Here is an 18,019-nt window from a genome sequence, read left to right as displayed (position 1 = left end):
AACGGTGGAAAATTATCCGAAATAGACAAATCAAATAAAGATAAATAATAATTTCTGTTAAATATTGGAAAATAAACAAAAATATTAGCGAAATGCTAAAATGAATGGAAAGGATAGCCTCATGTCCAAACTGATGACTTCTGATGACGTACCGTCAAATTGTTTTTATTTTGTTGAAAGGCCTCTTCAGCACACTTAAATGAAGTTTTCATACAGCAACTCATATGTTATCAAAGAATTTTTTTGTACTAAAATTATGAAAAGCACAATGCAAGTATCGTACACTGCTACAGAATATTCCCATATCCAGATCTTATTGCGAAATACTCTGTTTCTGACAGACAGATTGTGGATGATGGGTTTTCATAATGTCAACAAATTAATGTTCTGTTTTTTCTTAAATCTTGATCTCAACGCGTCTTCCCCATAAAGATCTCTATTTTAATTTTAAAGTTATTGTCCTACTGATTTACTCAATTTAAATTGTATTGTATTTAGTTTCTATCCTTTTCACTATTATATTTTTCATATCTTCTGTACTGCTTGACTACCGATTTTGAACCAAGTCAGGACCTTTGCGGTGGTTTCAAATACTCCAGTTTTTACCATGATATTGTCATTTGTTATACGGACTTTCCTTTTGACAACTCCGAATCCTTTTTTCATTGCTTTTAATTTATCTGTTTGATAATTTTGTTAATACACTTTACTTATCAGCAACTCGACGTCTGTTATTATTATTATTATTATTTCCCTGTATATTCGTTTTATTTTGATTACACTATTTTAATTTCCATTCGGTTTACAGCAGCGGCATCCACCCAGTGGTTTCTAAATAAAAAAATACCGTTGAATGGATTCAAGCATTGCATGTATCCTGTTAACTCGAAAAAATTGAAATATAAATATAATCTAAGAAAATTTTATTATTATGGACTACATTTGCACATTAGAAATTAACAAGTAGAAGATACTTTTTTTCTGAGTATCGAATTTGATTACATGTACCCATGCATAAAGTAAGTAAATTGACACATTTTTGCGTTTTAATTGACTATATATTCACATTTACTCCAAATCCATTACAAGTAGCTTTTTCAGCTTTACTTACAGTCGTTTCGTCAGCATTATAATAGTATTCACATAAACCTTTAAAAAGTACTTCGCTTGGTATGGTACCGTCCTCATCAAGTGGATACGCATTAAAAAACTTTTCACCGAATGATTCTAGTCCCATTGCCCCTAACTGTGCCCTGTACTCCTTCATGCTTATTTTACCATCACCTTTTAGATCTGTTAAGCTTACATACACAGTGAATGTTTCTTTGACTTTATCCTCGTACTGTGACTTGTTTTCATTATATTCTTTTCTCCATCTTGTCACCAATGATTCTTCTGTTTCTGCGTCAGTTCCGAGGTAAAAGTTCTTAAAAACATTAACATACTTTGATCTGTAGTCATCAGCGGCTTGACCTTTCAATTGCCCACCTTTGATGGCGTTATCTCTTTAACGAAAATGTTAACTTTGATTACAGCGGTGTTTTGATTTTGTTTTGTTTTGTTTTTTGCGTTTGGTTCTGTTTGTTTTTCTAATTGTTTTTCTCACTAAAGACATTCATTGTAAATAAGAACAATCAGATTTGAGCACCATATCTTATATCTGTTTCACAATTGCTTTTTACCTTACCTCCTAGAATTAAAGTTTATCAAGGTGTCTCTTTATATTCCACTGACTAGCCATGAAAGGTTATCAGATGGAATATAAAATAAAAAGTAGATATAAAAAAACATTTGCAATATTGTTCAAATTATGTAATACAGAGTCTAAAATTATTTACTATTCAACATTTCGTCCTACTGTAAAATAAAAAAATTAAATTGATTGGCTTCTGTTCCGAAAAAAATATGATTGATAAAACAAAGCAACTTAAGTGTTAGTGTTTGTAAGAATCAGCCAAAATGGGATTAAAAGCAGAAATATGCATGTCAAACCCCACCAATCTGACAATGATATATCACTCAAGGATGTTTTCTCTATTTGAAATGACCAATATAGGTCTCTGCATCACTGGCTTTGCTCACACATTTTTTATTAGAATGTTAGAAAAATGAGGTTTTTGACAGAGTTATCTGTCCTTGAAATGTTCATTTTCAGTGTGTTTTAATGAAATTGTAACTCAATTGTCCAGCATGATATGGAAAATCTTCTTGTTTTCTTGTTTCTGGATTACACTATCAAAATGAGGTTTTTTTTATACCATGTTTCACTTATTGCCTGATTCTTCAAGGGACTGACACTTAAAACAATTAAATTACTTGAAGTAAAAACTGTCTTTATGACAAATTTGATTTATATTTACTTTGTTCAAATATATCTTAAATATTCAATTTACATTTTTCTATGATATCTCTGAGTGTTATTCAAGAGATTTCTAGATGAATGAAATTTTTTCTCCCTTGATAAAAAGAAACAAAATATTCTGAGAGTTTTTCCGTTATTCTTTATTTTCGATGGAGAGTTATTTTGTGAATAATAATTTAATGAGCTGATGATTCGACTAAAATACCATTCATTTCTGATGGTTTTCTTCTTTTAATGTAAACATGAAAAGTTTTCGTCAATAAAAAGTTCCTAAAATAAAGGTCAATAGACGTTTCACACTTTGGTTCAAACAGTGATTTATATTACATTTTATTGTTCATTTTCTTTCTTGCATCACAATACTGGATCTCCGTATAAAGTTTCTAATATTTGCATTCACATATCTCTTAATTGAGTTGTATTATAAGACAAATTCTCACACAAACATTTAAATATAGACTCCTACAAACTTACATGTACTCTGTTTCTAGTTTGATATGTTTAAAAGGACAAATTTAAGATATTGTCCATATACACCTTTCTAGGTATCCATTTTTTACTGGATCTTTTTTGTGCATCAATTGCTTTTTTAATGACCCGTCAGTGGTTTCATGTTGTAATTTCAACATCTAGTGATTCACGATTGGTATTCTTCTTTCTCTAACATTTTATTAATTTTTATTAATCTTCGTCTGAATTTCTAATTTTTGTTTGCCTTGTCTTATTTGTATACGACACCAATTCATTGTCACCTTCCTTACTTATAATTTGACAATGTCTTAACGTAGACAAATGCTTAAATAAGGTTGACGATTTCAATTATGAAATTCATCATTCATTTTATAAATTGTTTTGATTTGTTTTTTAACAAGTAATATTCTTACGCAAAACGATATGCATCTTCAACTGATAACACATTGTTCTTATCTATGTCAAAAAGTTTGAACACCTTCCTCCATTTCTCTATCAGGTAAGGAGTCGCCATTCTGAAAAACAAAGAAAACAGCAATAAGAAAAAACTACTTTTGAAAGATACACAAAAGTATATCTTTGTATCATTGTGGTTGTGAATTTATCTACAATCAGTCGTCCTCGTTTCAAAATCATGAGTGTATTTTATTGTATAGATGTTTTAATTCCAAGCCTTATATGAAAAAAGGAATAATTGAAACCATTTTTTTAAACCAGTGATTCCAAATTTTAGAATTTTCTTATTGTGAATTTAGATGAACTGGAAATTTTGCAACTGATTTTATTACTACCTTTACCAATTTGTCAAAACACTTTCGCCGTTTAAATTCTCTCTCTTATATTACTTTAAGACGTTTTTAAAAAAAACGTATCACAAAAGCAAGGAGCCTTCTGCGTAGACTCATTCAATCACAGTATCAAATGTTATTTTAAATTCAGTTCCTCCTCGCCTGGTCCTTTCGAACTATAATATTTTTCTTTTTTTCCTACGGTTTTTTTTTGTTGATATTGTTTAAATATGTAGTAAACCTAAAACTTTAAGTACGTTTCTATAACAGTACATTATTTTTTTGTAAAAATAAATTATAAAAGGAAATTTGTCTGTACTCACGTTACAGTTACAAATCAAAGAACTATAGTTGAAAGAAGTGATTTGTCAGTGTATTTTTATGCAGAATTGCTAGGGTCAGTTTTAATCATATCCTTGTCCGGGTCGTACAAAGTTCGTTTCATTTTAATTCCTGTATTAATTATAATGTGACCTAGATTACTGACAACAATTTTTTTTTGCCGTCTCAACTAGCATTATTTCAGCACATCTTGTCTTTTGCAATTGCTCTTTCGTATCGTATTTGTGACAATCATTTTATTTACGAAAATTGAGTATCTTGTCCTATTACAACGTGTGCTTAAAACAATTTTGAAAATAGTATCCATGAATATGCTTAGATACTATTTTAACTGGAGAGCCAGTTTTACATATTGCCTACAGGATAATTAATAGAAAAATAAATAATATCAAAAACATGGTCATGAATTCCGAAGAACGCGATGATATGAATGAACAAGTACACGAATCAAACGATCCATCCACTGCAGCCACGAGTACTAATGTTAAACATGGTTATTGGCGATCAAAAACAAAATCCAAAACGTTCAATTCTAAGGGAGGAAGATTAACCCCGAAAAAGAAAAGTAGTTTTTATTTTATCGCAAGAACGTTTAAATTAAGAATGTTTTTCACATCATGACTTGTTCATTATTGGGGTTTATTAAACCGGCAGCATTTGAATGTGTATTGCTGTATATATGATAATTAGATATATTTTGTAAAAAAAAATATCATATTTTTGTAGAAAGATTTGACAAAAATAATGGATTTTATAGTGTACCTCTTTTGTTATATTATAGTATGAAGATTTTCGTGTAGTTTATAGTTTGTATATTCTTTTACCACCATTTTGCATGTATATGAAATATCTTGTACATGTAATTAACAGCTATGGAAATATTTCACAAGTATTATTTTAAACCATTTATAGACAAATAAGATAAAGTAGTCACATGACAAGACAGGAGTTACATGTAATTTTGTAGAACACGTGACAGTATACCTAATATATGTTTTAGCAAGCAACACAACGGTTACGATAAGATTCTATGAAATTAGGGTGGGGTTGATTCGCGAAAATTGTATGTTGACGGATTAATTAATCAAGATATATAAATTTATTGACATGTTTCACTGTATATACCTTTCATGCCCCCCCCCCCAAAAAAAAAAAACAAAAAAAAAACAACCTTTTTCTCTGACACTACTTAATCAATTGAAACAAAACCTGGAATGAATATTCCTTGGGGTATCTTACATAGAACTGATGTGGGGAGTTTTGATCCGTCAAAAACCTGGCCGCCATTACTAAAAATAGAACATAGGGGTCAGACAATAGTTTTTCGCATATATCTCCAAAACCATTAGGTTAAGCCAAATTCTTTCAATAGCAAAAATGACACTTTTTATTTTTAGGACTATAAAAGTCTTCAGGCATAAAATTTGTCAGGCGACTCCTAACAAGAGTTATTGCCCTTGAAATAGGAAAAATGACGGGTTTTTTTACAGTTTGCAGCCAATGTTTGAAAACTGGGATAGATAAAAAGAAGCTTTCAATTGCTGAAATGATCATTTATGATAAGTGCAACCAAAGTCTTCTTGAGTCAAAATTGACAAAATCTTGTTAATTGTATTGCCCTTGAAAGACGGAAGTCAACCAGGCGAGTGATTCAGGCTCCTGAGAGCCTTTTGTCCTCTATATTGTCATATGTCTTTTTTTTTCTCTCTTTTTTAGTATTTTATTTTATCTGAATTTTTCGTTGCTTTTTTCGTATTTTATCGTTGTCATCTAATCTACTTTATTTGAGTTTCTTTCATTGTTTTTATTGGGCATATTTCTTTCCTTGAGAAATGTAATATATGTTTAGTTCAATTTCTAATAACCTACCAATAACAGTTGTGAATCTATCCAGGTTACGACAATAGGGACAATATTCATTCACACATATGCAAATAGTTCTGACACATGATAGGATATTTGCATTGATTTTTTCCCACAAGTTCGCCTCTGGTCAAGCCTTAATTATTGATTCTTCGTATATTAATCTATTAATTCATTGTTTGTTATTTATTATTTTCTGTGTTGTTGTGTATCTTATTTTTAAAAATGTTTGGAAATGCGGGTTTCGATGCCAATTTTCCTGCTTATACACAACACATGTAGATAAATATTTTTAGATTTATTACATGAGGATATTTAAATCAATACAATGTTAGTAACAAAAATATTACACAAAATAAATAATGCTTTGGATAATATTGCACTTGCCTTTTCGTAAAAATTATATCACAGTTACATCACAATGGATTTACTGTTTTCCTTTATGCTTTACAACTCATTTTACACGGCTACCGGCAGTGGCGACTTTCTCCGTAGTGAGCACAAATCCAGCCAATGGACAATGGGTAGCTACTTTTCTAGTGACGAAGTTGGTTGTTTGCAATAGTAGTCTATTGTTCCATAAATGCATCAGAATTTTACTCTCCTGCTTACCATAAAAGTAACACAGAGTAAATATCATGGAAAGGTAATAATGATGATTTTTTATATATTTTACACTGAAGGTGGCTCCCCTATTTAGTTAAATTTGAAGATTACTATTTTTTGTGTTCATTTCATGGAATCCGAAAACTATTTCGTGTGAATTCATCGTGGTAATCATTGGCACTGTAAACATTCTTTTTTTTTTCATTATAAATGGTGTTAAGGACAAGAAATTATCAAATATCACAAATTCGGCTATATTTCACGTACGATTTTGACTAACAAATGTTTGGTAAGCTACATATTATTGAAATGCAAATGAAATAACCATATTTTAATTCTATTTCTATTACTGAAAGCAGAAAATCACCGTTTCCTAGATAAAATTCGAACTCATACAGATAACTGTTATAAGGATTTTTTCATTAATCAATAATCACACTCCAAACATTTGCAAGTGGAGTCGAGGATAGTGATTCGCCTTAGTGTTTTAACCGACACTAGCTTTAAATACTTAAAACATTGTGATATGGAAAAATATAATTTTTTGTCAATCAAAATCAGACTTTCATCATATGCTTTGACCTTTTTTTTTTTGAAGTTATTCATTATATTCTGAGCATGTTCATCGTTCAGCTCTAAGCAGCGGCAGACGTTTGTTTCTTCTCTTACTTACCGCCACAGACGCCTTTCGAAATTCTCGGTAATGATACAAATCAAACGTCGCGTAAAATCATTCAATTTTCCCGAGTTTGCAAAATTCTTACATTTTCTGAATTCGCTGGCTGCAGCATCTAGTATGACTTCAGAAAGTCAAACGCTGTTCAGAGCTTGGTTCATCGTATTTACCATTTGGAAATTAAAACAAAAAACGATTTTCGGTCAATGCTCCGAAAGGAAATGAAATGGAAATAACTGATAACGAATTAGGAGTTTGAAGGATTAATTACTACAAAAACTACCAAAAAAATTGTTCCCTAGTTATGAAAAATTAAACTTGTGGTTAAAATGGTTTTTGATCTTAAGGTTTTTTTAAAACACATGTTAAAGATATTGATATCCTTGTACTATAAACAGGGATCTAAAGGTATATTTGATGAATGTTCGAAGCGACGGATGATGACTTTCTCTTATATCATTAACCCTTATTGACACAACAAATAACATGAATTATCTAAAAAAAATCACGTACAAATAAACATAAGCAAATTACCAACCCGGATTTAAAAAGAACAGGGAGAATGAGCCATGTGCATCAGTTAGGTAAGCGTCATCTGCTATAAAAGCAACAAAAGTACATGGTAGGAAAGGACATTGTCTGCACTTTGAACTTTGATTTTTTTTCCTTTTACTTGTAACCCTAATTGAATTGTTTTGAACCTTTTTTCAAAAGGTTACCTTCAAAATATCCGCTAGCCATAATTCGAGATTACGGAGATAACAGAACAGCTACTTAATTCAGCATCTTTTTTACTACATGTCGAATTCAAGAACAGAATTATGATGTATGTTAAAAGATCCGACTTAACTTTAAAAATCAAATATGAGTCTTATCTGTGCAGCAGTATGCCTGTATCTCCTTTATATGGTGTTCATATTTCACAATTGATACGCTACGCACTATTCTGATCTTCTTAAACGCAATTATTATACACGTATCAAACTCATGAATCAGGGGTACGAGGACATGCGACTCAATAGGTCTCTTACAATATTTTTTTTTCAGATATCTTTCCCTGGTTGACAAAATACTAAGTTTCCTATAAAACAATGAGTGATAATTACTTTTTTGTAAATTATTCTTTAGCTGATCTGACCACTGATTTACCGATTATGACACTATAACATGGAAATGATATTTAATCGCCAGTGGTATATTTACGTCACAATGGAAGAGCGAGATTTGGCGCGTTATTGAACCTAGATTTACCCCCCCCCTATATTGTTCAGATTGTCTGAACCAACTCAGTACCATTTCGGTACCAGCTACTTCGATGGTGCCATATCTATTTGGTAGATTTAATTTAGATTTGATTTGATTGTGGATCGGATTAGTGTTCTGTAATTTAGTTCTTACCCATAATTTGTGTGTACCCGATCTTGTACCTTTTGAATTAACATGTTCTTATTTAGTTTAAAGTGCACTCCAGCTAAGAATCATGCAAAATGTAAGTCATGGGTGAAACGCCTAAATATTTTTATTTCTCATATTGTGTTTGAATTGCCATAGTAAACAGAAATTGACATTCGGGTTTTTCATATAGCCCGTGTTCTTAAGAGAAAAATAAGGAAGATAACTCTTTAAATGACACTAAAATACAATAGAATTATTGGATTTAAATGATGATTATCTTCTTAGAGAAGATAGATTAAAATTACACATTTCATAAAAAAGACCAATAAAAAAAATAAATACACAAATAAAAATATGTAGCCTTTTTTGGGGTGTATCACATTTTACAGATTTTGCATGATTCTTACAAAGACTACTACTATTTAATTTGTTTGACTTAAGAATTGCCTAATGCATTTTGTTAAATTACATATAAGATATAGACAATTTGTATCGTCGTCCCTGACCTTGTATGTTTTGTATATTTTGCATCACTGATTTCAGTGCCTTTTTTCATGTTATCTGTCTTTTTGAAAGGTAAAAAAAAATCTTTTTGTTTGTATTTTGAATAAATGAGGTTACATTTTTATTTTTGTAGAAAATGCACCATAGAAATAAAAAGAACAAAACATTTACATATAAGTCATTTTAATCAATTATATAACACATTAAAAATAAATACAATGTTTCTGTACAAAATAATGACATAAATAGATAATGTTAAAAATGAAATTGCTCTTGCCTGTCAATTAAAATTATATTACAGATTATTAAACTACCGATTTTTTTACAGTTGCTGGAAATTATTTTTTTCAATTCTACTGTGGAAAATTGCGTGGCACAATCTATGGTGCTGTTCGAATCACTTTCCACTACATTACTATTTTTGCGTAAAAACGTTAAGAGTCATCCACGTTTTGAATTTGTGCTGTTTGTGTTTTCAAGAGTTTCAAATTTTCAGAGCATTTCTTAAACATCCGAAAGAAAATAAAAGTATTTTGTGTTACATTCTGAAAAATTTCTTTACACTACTTCAAGAAAAACGAATATTCGAAATTAAAACGTATTTACAACAATCATTTACACCAAAACAAAATTTCAGTACGAAAAAATGACACATGGAATGATATTGCACTTGCCTTTTCTTGAAAATTATATCACAGATTTTGAAAGTATGTATTTACTGTTTTAACATTAAGCTTGACAACTCATTTTTACACAGCTGCAAGCAGTAGCAACTTTATGCGTAGTGAGCACAAACCCGGACACTGGACAATGGACGGCGATTTTCCTAGAGACGAAGTTTGTTGGTTTGCAATAATAGTCTACCTTGGTTCCATAATCAAATGCACACCTTTGTCGGAATTCTGCCTTAACTGAAGGATCACTGTAAAGTAAAACATAAATAAATACTTCTATTTTTTAACGTATCATATTTTTTTTCATGATGTTTGTTTTTTGTGGTATTTTCTCTTCTAGTGTTTTCTCTTGAAATATGTCTTTTCTATAACTGCATGAATCTAGATTCTCGTGATTATCCTTATGTAAAAACTTAGGATAACAATGAAATGAGAAAAAATATACGGAATTTCCACAATCTATGACTACGATCACCACATAAACAAGGTCAATGAGACCTTTTTTAAAATAAAAAAAATCGTCATTGTGAATAATTAAAATGAAATATAATGTTTCCATGAAATAACACTTACCCGTTAAGACATTCTGTTCTGTAAAGTTTTTGAATATTTGCCTCCTCGTTATTAAAGACAACTTGACAAACTTCATTTCCCAAATTTACGAATTCAATCAATGTTTTGACTTCTCTACAAACTGGATGCTTTATATATACTTTTGATACACTACAAAAAGAAAACAAATTGTATTAACAAAGCAAAACACGAGAACAGACAACCCGAAGTGTCCTGTAATATATCTGACAAACGAGTAGTACCAAACATCTTAATAAAACTGAAATAGGCCAAATATATGATAAAGAAAGAACATCAAGGAAATCATTTTTGATGGTACAGCGGAAACTGTCTAAACCAAACTCCTGGTTAACTGTCTGAAAACCAGTTTATATAAATTCGAACATTAATCTGAACTGAACCAAATGTTAAGTATAAAAAGTTTCAATTAAGACGGGTTTCAAAGTTATGAAACAAGCAGAAGATCAGGCAAGTATTGAAAACAACAATTAATATTTATTGTTTTTATTCTTATTGTATAGAAGTTATTCATTGTTATTTATTATTGATTACTAAAAAGTACAGAAGTAGGTATTCCATCATCGTGAATAAACATTATACATGCTACGTCTTTTACAATTATTTATCTTACGTTTTATCCTTGGCATTGCCTAAACATGCTGCTGAAAGGTGGTTGACAATCACATCAGGTGCATGGACCAGTTCTTGGATGAATGTAGCTCTAAAAAAACATTTAAAGTATATATATTAGTTTAATAAATTACTTAATTATCTGATATTAATTAAATACATAAATTAAAATTAAATCAAAATTAAATTAAAATTAAATTAAAAAAAACATTATAAGTATATGTATTTATTTGATAAATTACTTATGTTATTTGATATTTATCAAATACCTAGCTTGTAATCTTTTTTGCGATCTTGTTCCATGTATTGTTTAACTGCTTTCATGTACTTTTACAGTTTCTAATAGTTTTGATAATTGAAAGAATCCGAACTACATACTTTTATCAGTCATAAATATTCTCTATGATAAAAACAGAGTGAAATAAAAACAAATGAAGGACTTGGTGCTAATACAGAAAAAATGCTAAATAATCGTACTTATTAAAAACTTTGTAATCGGCAGGTTTATCACACATCCAGTTAACTGGAGGAAGACACTGATTGTACATTCCATGGTACTGATTACATGCTGCCAACGATCGTTCTTTCAATGGAACAAAATCCAGGAATCTCTGAAGACCTATATTTGGTGAACTCGATAGTCCATGTGGTATTGTCAACGAAAAGGCCACGGAAAGTGAGGCTAACATAAAAACTGCAATCAATGGCGTCATCTGCAATAAAAGCATATATTTTTATTCTATTTTAATGTATTTCTTAACATGTAAAATTTCATACGAACTAATTGCTTTGCTTAGGTAACAAAAAATCAGTTTTGTCCTCCATAAGTTTAGAATCAACTTTTTCGACAAAATCTGAACGATGTGTTCTTGTAGAAGAAACTTCGTTTTAGTTTGTTTGTATCTATAGCTTTTAGTTTATACTTTCGAAATTAAAATTAATAAAACATTTATTGGTGTGATATCTATTTTGTCAGATTTATTTTGAACTTGACTTGATTATGAAAGGGATTAGTGTTCAGTAGTTTTGTTGTTACTCTTGTACTCTTGTTCCAATGTTAACATTCAATCAGAAGGCTCTTTTGAAAAACGTAATTCCAGATAAGACAAACATATAATTACTTTTATACATAGATAAGGATTATGTATTTATTTAAAAATATAATAACAGTATACGGATGTGACCTAGAATCGGGGTTACACAAAAGCCTTTGACCATTTTTTCTTTGATTCGTGACTCGTTTCTAATTTTTATTCTAGGCGGTATACTGCTTAATGTCTTTAACCTACAATCCTTATAACTATTTTTTTTTTGATAAGTTTAATTTAAATACGACTTATTTATTACATTTCTATACCATTAGAAGCTGCCGATCGTGATACATATTGGGGTAGTTGATGCAGCGATGGCAAAATATGCGAGCGATATTTGTATATACAGTTAGTATCTGCGCCAAATATACTGTCAATGCATTTTGATTGATGAAGTAAGAAAACTACAGTACACAATGATAAAATAAAGTTAAAGATGTAAAATTAACCTCTTCTTGAAACACTTTAATTAGGATAGTAAAATTTGGAAACTCTACTTTTAGTTTTCGTTTGGCAGTAGGGATGATAGAAATAACAAATTTTAGTACATTAAGCACTATGTTATAGTAAATATCGTATTGTCATTGTATATAAAATTATAAACTGGATGATTATGTATATGTAAACATTTGGTCTTACCATTTTGTTTTGCATCTGTACTAATCAGAGACTGTTGGTCATGATTTAAGTTAGGCATTGTCCGTCCTTCTTATATAGTCGCTTTTTCAGGAAATAAATGCATTTCTTTGAATTCTCTGGGAAGTATACTGAGATCCAATCAGTGATCTTTTTTTAAAAGGTCTTACGTCATGTATATACACAGGTGTAATAACATGACGTTTTTAATGGTCTGTTGTTAAGTAGTTAATCACAACTTATAAAACCACAGATGTCAACATTTAGTATATATATAACCTCTGTAACTACAATTTTTAACATACAAACCGTACACTTTGAACAGTTAAGATTATTAAGAATGGTAAGTGAATTTAAACTTTTATATGACGTAGATATAGTAACTACACAAAAAGGCAATTTTCTTTATGTCCCATTTCAAACAGCAAGAAAGACACCTCATTTTTAACCGTTGATGTTAATACATTGTACATGCTTGTACATGCTATCTACGATTAAGTCGTTTTTTTTAAGTAATTACAAGAAATGTTTACTAGTGTTCCGGAGGATGCCTATTAGCAAACTCTGTCTCTATTTGATGATACTTTGAAAGATTTAATTCGTATTTTTCATTTTTAGATTAAGTACCTAGCAATTTGCTTTGTCGCGTTTACAGCAACTAGTGCCTTTAAGCAAACATGCGAAATTGATCCTGATGAACTGAAATGGTCAAAAGAAAAGATATGTGATCAACATATGGATTATCCACAGTAAGTAAAACTCTATTATCTTTTCTTTTCGTTCTGATTTACATAAAGCATCCAATATAGCATTCTTTAATCTTTAAAAATTTATTAGAAATATTAAAAACATATCCTCCCCCGCAAAAAAAACAGTAAAAGAGTAATCAAGGGAACCAATTTTATAGCGGTAATCAAAAGAATGTCATCCAGGGACAAAGACCAGACATACACAGTAACTAAAATCATACATACAAAGTAACAAACGGAAATGAGCAACTCGGACTCTACTAAAAACTGGGAGCATGGACCTGGTGCACAGGTAGGGCAAGCGTCCTCTTCTTTTCTAGAAACACCCACCGAGTTGCCCATAAAAAGTTAAGGTCGGGGTAGACAAACGAGGAAAGGAAAACTATGACCCGTTGAATAAATAAGTTTTCATGGTGCAGATGGATACACCATAACGATCCACGAGTTAATGTTGACGATCATAAAACGACTTCAATTTTGTAACAACATAACATAAGAAAAGAAAAGAAATACAAACAAACACACAAAAAAAACATAACAAAACCAACAATACATAACGCAATATTATTGTTATTGAACATACACAACAGAAAAGACTAATTTCATTCCTAATTTCATTTACTTCTATTTCTCGCAGTGATACCATAGAAAAGGCGTTACGAAATGATAAAAAGATGTTGGACTTTGTTGAAAATGCTTCAGAATTCTACAATCCAGATTATACTTACAGAAACATAGAGTGAGTATTATGGAAATATGTTTATGAGACGTATGTACACTGATCTTATATTACTGAACATATTTCTTGCTTACAACGTCTAAATATGTGTTGTCATCCATGTTCAAAATAACATGTATTATTTTCGTACTTAACATAGTGCCCTACATATTTTCTAAGTAAAAGCAACCTTTGAAAAAATGTGCATTGTAACTCCTGAGGACATGAATAACAGGCCTACTTACATTCTCTCATATACTTTTGGGAAATTTTGCCTTATTTGAAAGGCAATATATGTTACACAATATTAAGTATCTTTTCTTAGAAATCATACAAAATACATATGTTTCGATTGTTCATTTATATACAAGAAATCTTAAGGTATATGATGGATTTCAGAACTTGTGATGCCTATCTAGGAACAGAACAAGATTTCTTACAAAAAAAGGTTGAATGTGGAAATATCTGCCCCGGTAGAAATGTGAATCTGACCACAGTCTGGTACGAATATGAAAACAGCCGTACCATGTGTAAAGTAATTCGCCCATGGCAACAAATTGTTTCCTACACTGAGTGCAAGTAAGTACTCTTATTTCATTTAGATTAAGACATTACATCTAAATATGTCTACTTGGTTTTTTAACAGTATATATAATTATTTAACATAGAAATAGATGTGACTGAAATAATTTTATTAAAATCTAAATGTGAATTTAATCTTTTAAAAAAATACTTGAACAGTAGAAAAAAAAGACATTTTGTAAATGAGCATCAGATTTTCGGTACCGGTATTCTACTTTAAATTTGAACACTGAATAAAGTGAAATCTAAACAAACAGAACCTTAAAATAAAAGGGATATTTTTGATAATATTGTTCGTCTAAAGTCCTTTTCAAGTAATTACTGATGAATTTAAAAACTGTCTAAAACGAAAACATAAAATTGAATTTGGTTTCCATTTGTTTGCCTTTTTGTTTTAGTGAAAAAACTCCGAGCGTACCAAGAATGGGTAAATCTTTCCGATGTCTACCAGAGAACCCTCTGAGGAGGAAAATTGCTGTCTACTGTCCAGATATTATTCCTCAGTGTAAATTGATGGAAATTGAACTTCCACAACACTGTGCTGCCAGTCAACTAAAATGTATAAAGAAGGAAAGTAAATTGTCAGCAATTTACGACATTTTTTCTAGCTTCGGTAGTAGTTTAAATTTTTAAATTAGACCATTTTAACATTGTGTATGGAAAATGGAGCGAAAACGTTTTGAGCGCGTATGGAGGTTAAAAGTGATTTCACTTCTAACAATCGTTAAATTTATGAAATTGCGAACAAAATATATGTGTGATGTCTAAAGTGTGTTTCAAAACATATTTTTCTTAGTGCAATATTATTTTAATGTGATTTTTTTTTTGTTTTCATTTTTTATACATTGATATTGACTTATTGTTATCCTTATGTTATTTACCTTTGCTTTTTTTGATAATCAATAAATCATTGTGAATTGAAACTATTTTCCAAGCAACTACCGCTAACAAGGTGCATTTATTCTCCTATAATAAGATGATCAAACCAGCACAAAAACATATCTATTGATAGAAAGAGCAATATCTATAGACACATTTCGATTTACCTATCTTCATACGAGTATCCGACATCTAAATCTTGCACATTTAAAAAATACAATTTCAGTTTAAATTTTTTTACATACAGAAATACCAATCATACAGTTTGCAAATTGCCATATGCTGTACACGTGTTTCAAGGATAAACCTCTTATCAACAAAATTAGAATTAAATATTTAGAAATATCTTAATCCAGAAACTAATTGTGTTCAAGAACTACTCAAAACCAAACACTATCGAAATAGGAACCCAAATCCATCACCAAGAGGTTCTTCAATGTACAATACAAGGAACTTACTTTCAGTCTATTGAAATAAAATCTATTTACAAACTCTCACACAACATGTTCAAGTCAGGAAAAATTGTGCCTTGAAAAATGAGCTCAAATGAAAAATATCAGTCAAGATATTGTTCAGCTTTCTTAAATACCAAAATATGTCCAAATAGGTGGTTAAGTTATTCTTTAGTTATTCTGTAGCAAATAAAAGACTATCCACGTCAAAAGTTTGCTATTTGCAGAATATCTTTACATTATAATGTAGTATAAATTTTGCATTCTGACGTCTAAGATCACTAAACATAACTAAAGCAGTTTTATGTTGCAGTTAATTCGTTATTGCGAATGTAACATGAATTACCCCACTGAAAATATCCATGTTTATAGTATTCTAATGGGAGCAGTGAGAAGTTACATATTCGACATACAATTGACACTCGTATAATATCCGTTTGTCATTCGGTTGATATTCATTTGCTAATCAATTGTCATTCGATCGAAATTCTTTCCATTTTCAAAAACGCCGTTTGGATTATTTATTGTATTTTTGATATGAATAGGAATCTTTAAATCCTACAGATCAATACTTAATACCTGGTGATTGTTATCTCTCACGGGGGTAAAGGTGGCCGTTTTGACATTTATATTTGCAATTACTTTGGCCCACGTTGACAGAAACTGAACCAAACAGCCATTATACAGGTGTTGAAGTATTAGAATAGGGTAACAATCGACAACGAATCGATTCTCGATATCTAGAGATTGACATCGCTCATTGCCGCTCAAAAGTTGGAGTGGTCAGGGCCGTTTTGTCATTCGAGTTGTATATTTGCAATGACTTTTGCACACCCGTAACTCCCTTTAGAAAAATATCAGATTCAGTAGAGTGAACAATCTCCGTGTATAAGACTGTTCAAATGAAAATATAGGCACCATTTCCTATGTCAGAAATTCAACAACAAAAACCTAGTCAGATTGGAACAAGGACCTACGGGGGTATGGATTAAAGCAACAAACCAATGCATTAGAACGGACACAAGTAGGACTTGTTCTTCGTTTCAGCTATCCAAAAGCACTACACCACCACCAAAGAATGATAATATCAGCACCAATTACTACCATGTGTAACCCGCAACATTCAACATTCCCACTGGAATTAATCTTTTTATTAATTTTCTATGCAAACAATCTTATAATAAATGATTAAAACATAAGAACGTTTATACATTTTCTCCTAACTTTGATGGCATAGTACGAGAACATTATTAAGAACTTATATTTATGGACTACATTTATAATGTATACAAAGTCCACTTGCCACATTGAGTGGTACAACAGTCCTGATTAGTGTCATTTTCATATGACTGCGCAATGTTTTTGGGGTCAGATTTTGAATTACTTTTTATATGATTCCTTATGAAAATCATTGTCTGAATAGATCAATCAGACGTCAGAAATCTCTTACAGGTTTTTTTTAGTTATATGAGGCCAAATGGGATAACACACCAAAATTAATATATTTTATTTCTTTCTATATTTGTTTATTATTATTATTATTATTTTATTCTTGATAGCAAAAATCGTGCATATGTTTTTTTTACATCTCTTACGTCTTTTTTTGCGCCCTAAAAACAGAATATTTTTCACCTTCAACAGAATTTCAAATTTTGTGCTATATTGTGTTCAAACCATTTAATGTGTACATATTGAATTGTAAGTCCATATGCTTAAGTGTGTCAATAACCTATATTGGTTCCACATTTGCCCCAAGAGAATAGAGTTCAACGTGCTACGGTCATACCATGTAGCACTTTACAAGGACTGTTTTCCTTTGTCAGATAATAAAGGAATTTATCTGGGCAATCTTCAGTTAGGATAAAAAAGCATCAATTGATAGCTACACAGCATAATTCTGTAATTCAGAGTAAATTTTTTGGACATGTTTTTGTTGTGGTTATTGGAGATTGCTGTTAGCATACTCTTGTAAACATTAGGCGTGCAATTTTTACGATCACAAGATCATTGTCACTTTCCTCCAGTCTT

General features: G+C 30.6%; 2 protein-coding genes across 2 annotated transcripts; one reads left to right on the top strand and one right to left on the bottom strand.

Moving 5' to 3' along the window:
• Positions 1–1,054: 1,054 nt before the first annotated feature.
• LOC148613952 (uncharacterized) lies at positions 1,055–3,347 on the bottom strand. The gene is made up of 2 exons (XM_088590401.1): positions 3,247–3,347; positions 1,055–1,505 (listed from the first exon to the last, which is right to left on the bottom strand). Exons 1-2 carry the CDS (start codon positions 3,345–3,347, stop codon positions 1,055–1,057), a joined length of 552 nt encoding a protein of 183 aa, XP_088446527.1.
• A 9,579-nt stretch (positions 3,348–12,926) lies between these two features.
• LOC148613951 (uncharacterized) lies at positions 12,927–15,696 on the top strand. The gene is made up of 5 exons (XM_088586150.1): positions 12,927–12,954; positions 13,230–13,360; positions 13,998–14,099; positions 14,478–14,657; positions 15,059–15,696. The coding sequence occupies exons 1-5, from the start codon at positions 12,952–12,954 to the stop codon at positions 15,291–15,293; spliced, it is 651 nt and encodes a 216-aa protein (XP_088442276.1). The 5' UTR covers positions 12,927–12,951; the 3' UTR covers positions 15,294–15,696.
• Positions 15,697–18,019: the final 2,323 nt, after the last annotated feature.

The sequence above is a fragment of the Perna viridis genome, chromosome 6, assembly GCF_037379345.1.
Source record: "Perna viridis isolate PV_CMFRI_1.1 ecotype Kerala chromosome 6, ASM3737934v1, whole genome shotgun sequence".
Lineage (NCBI taxonomy): Eukaryota > Metazoa > Mollusca > Bivalvia > Mytilida > Mytilidae > Perna > Perna viridis.
Note: the sequence above shows the minus strand (reverse complement) of the source record. Positions and strands in the feature narration are given on the sequence as shown.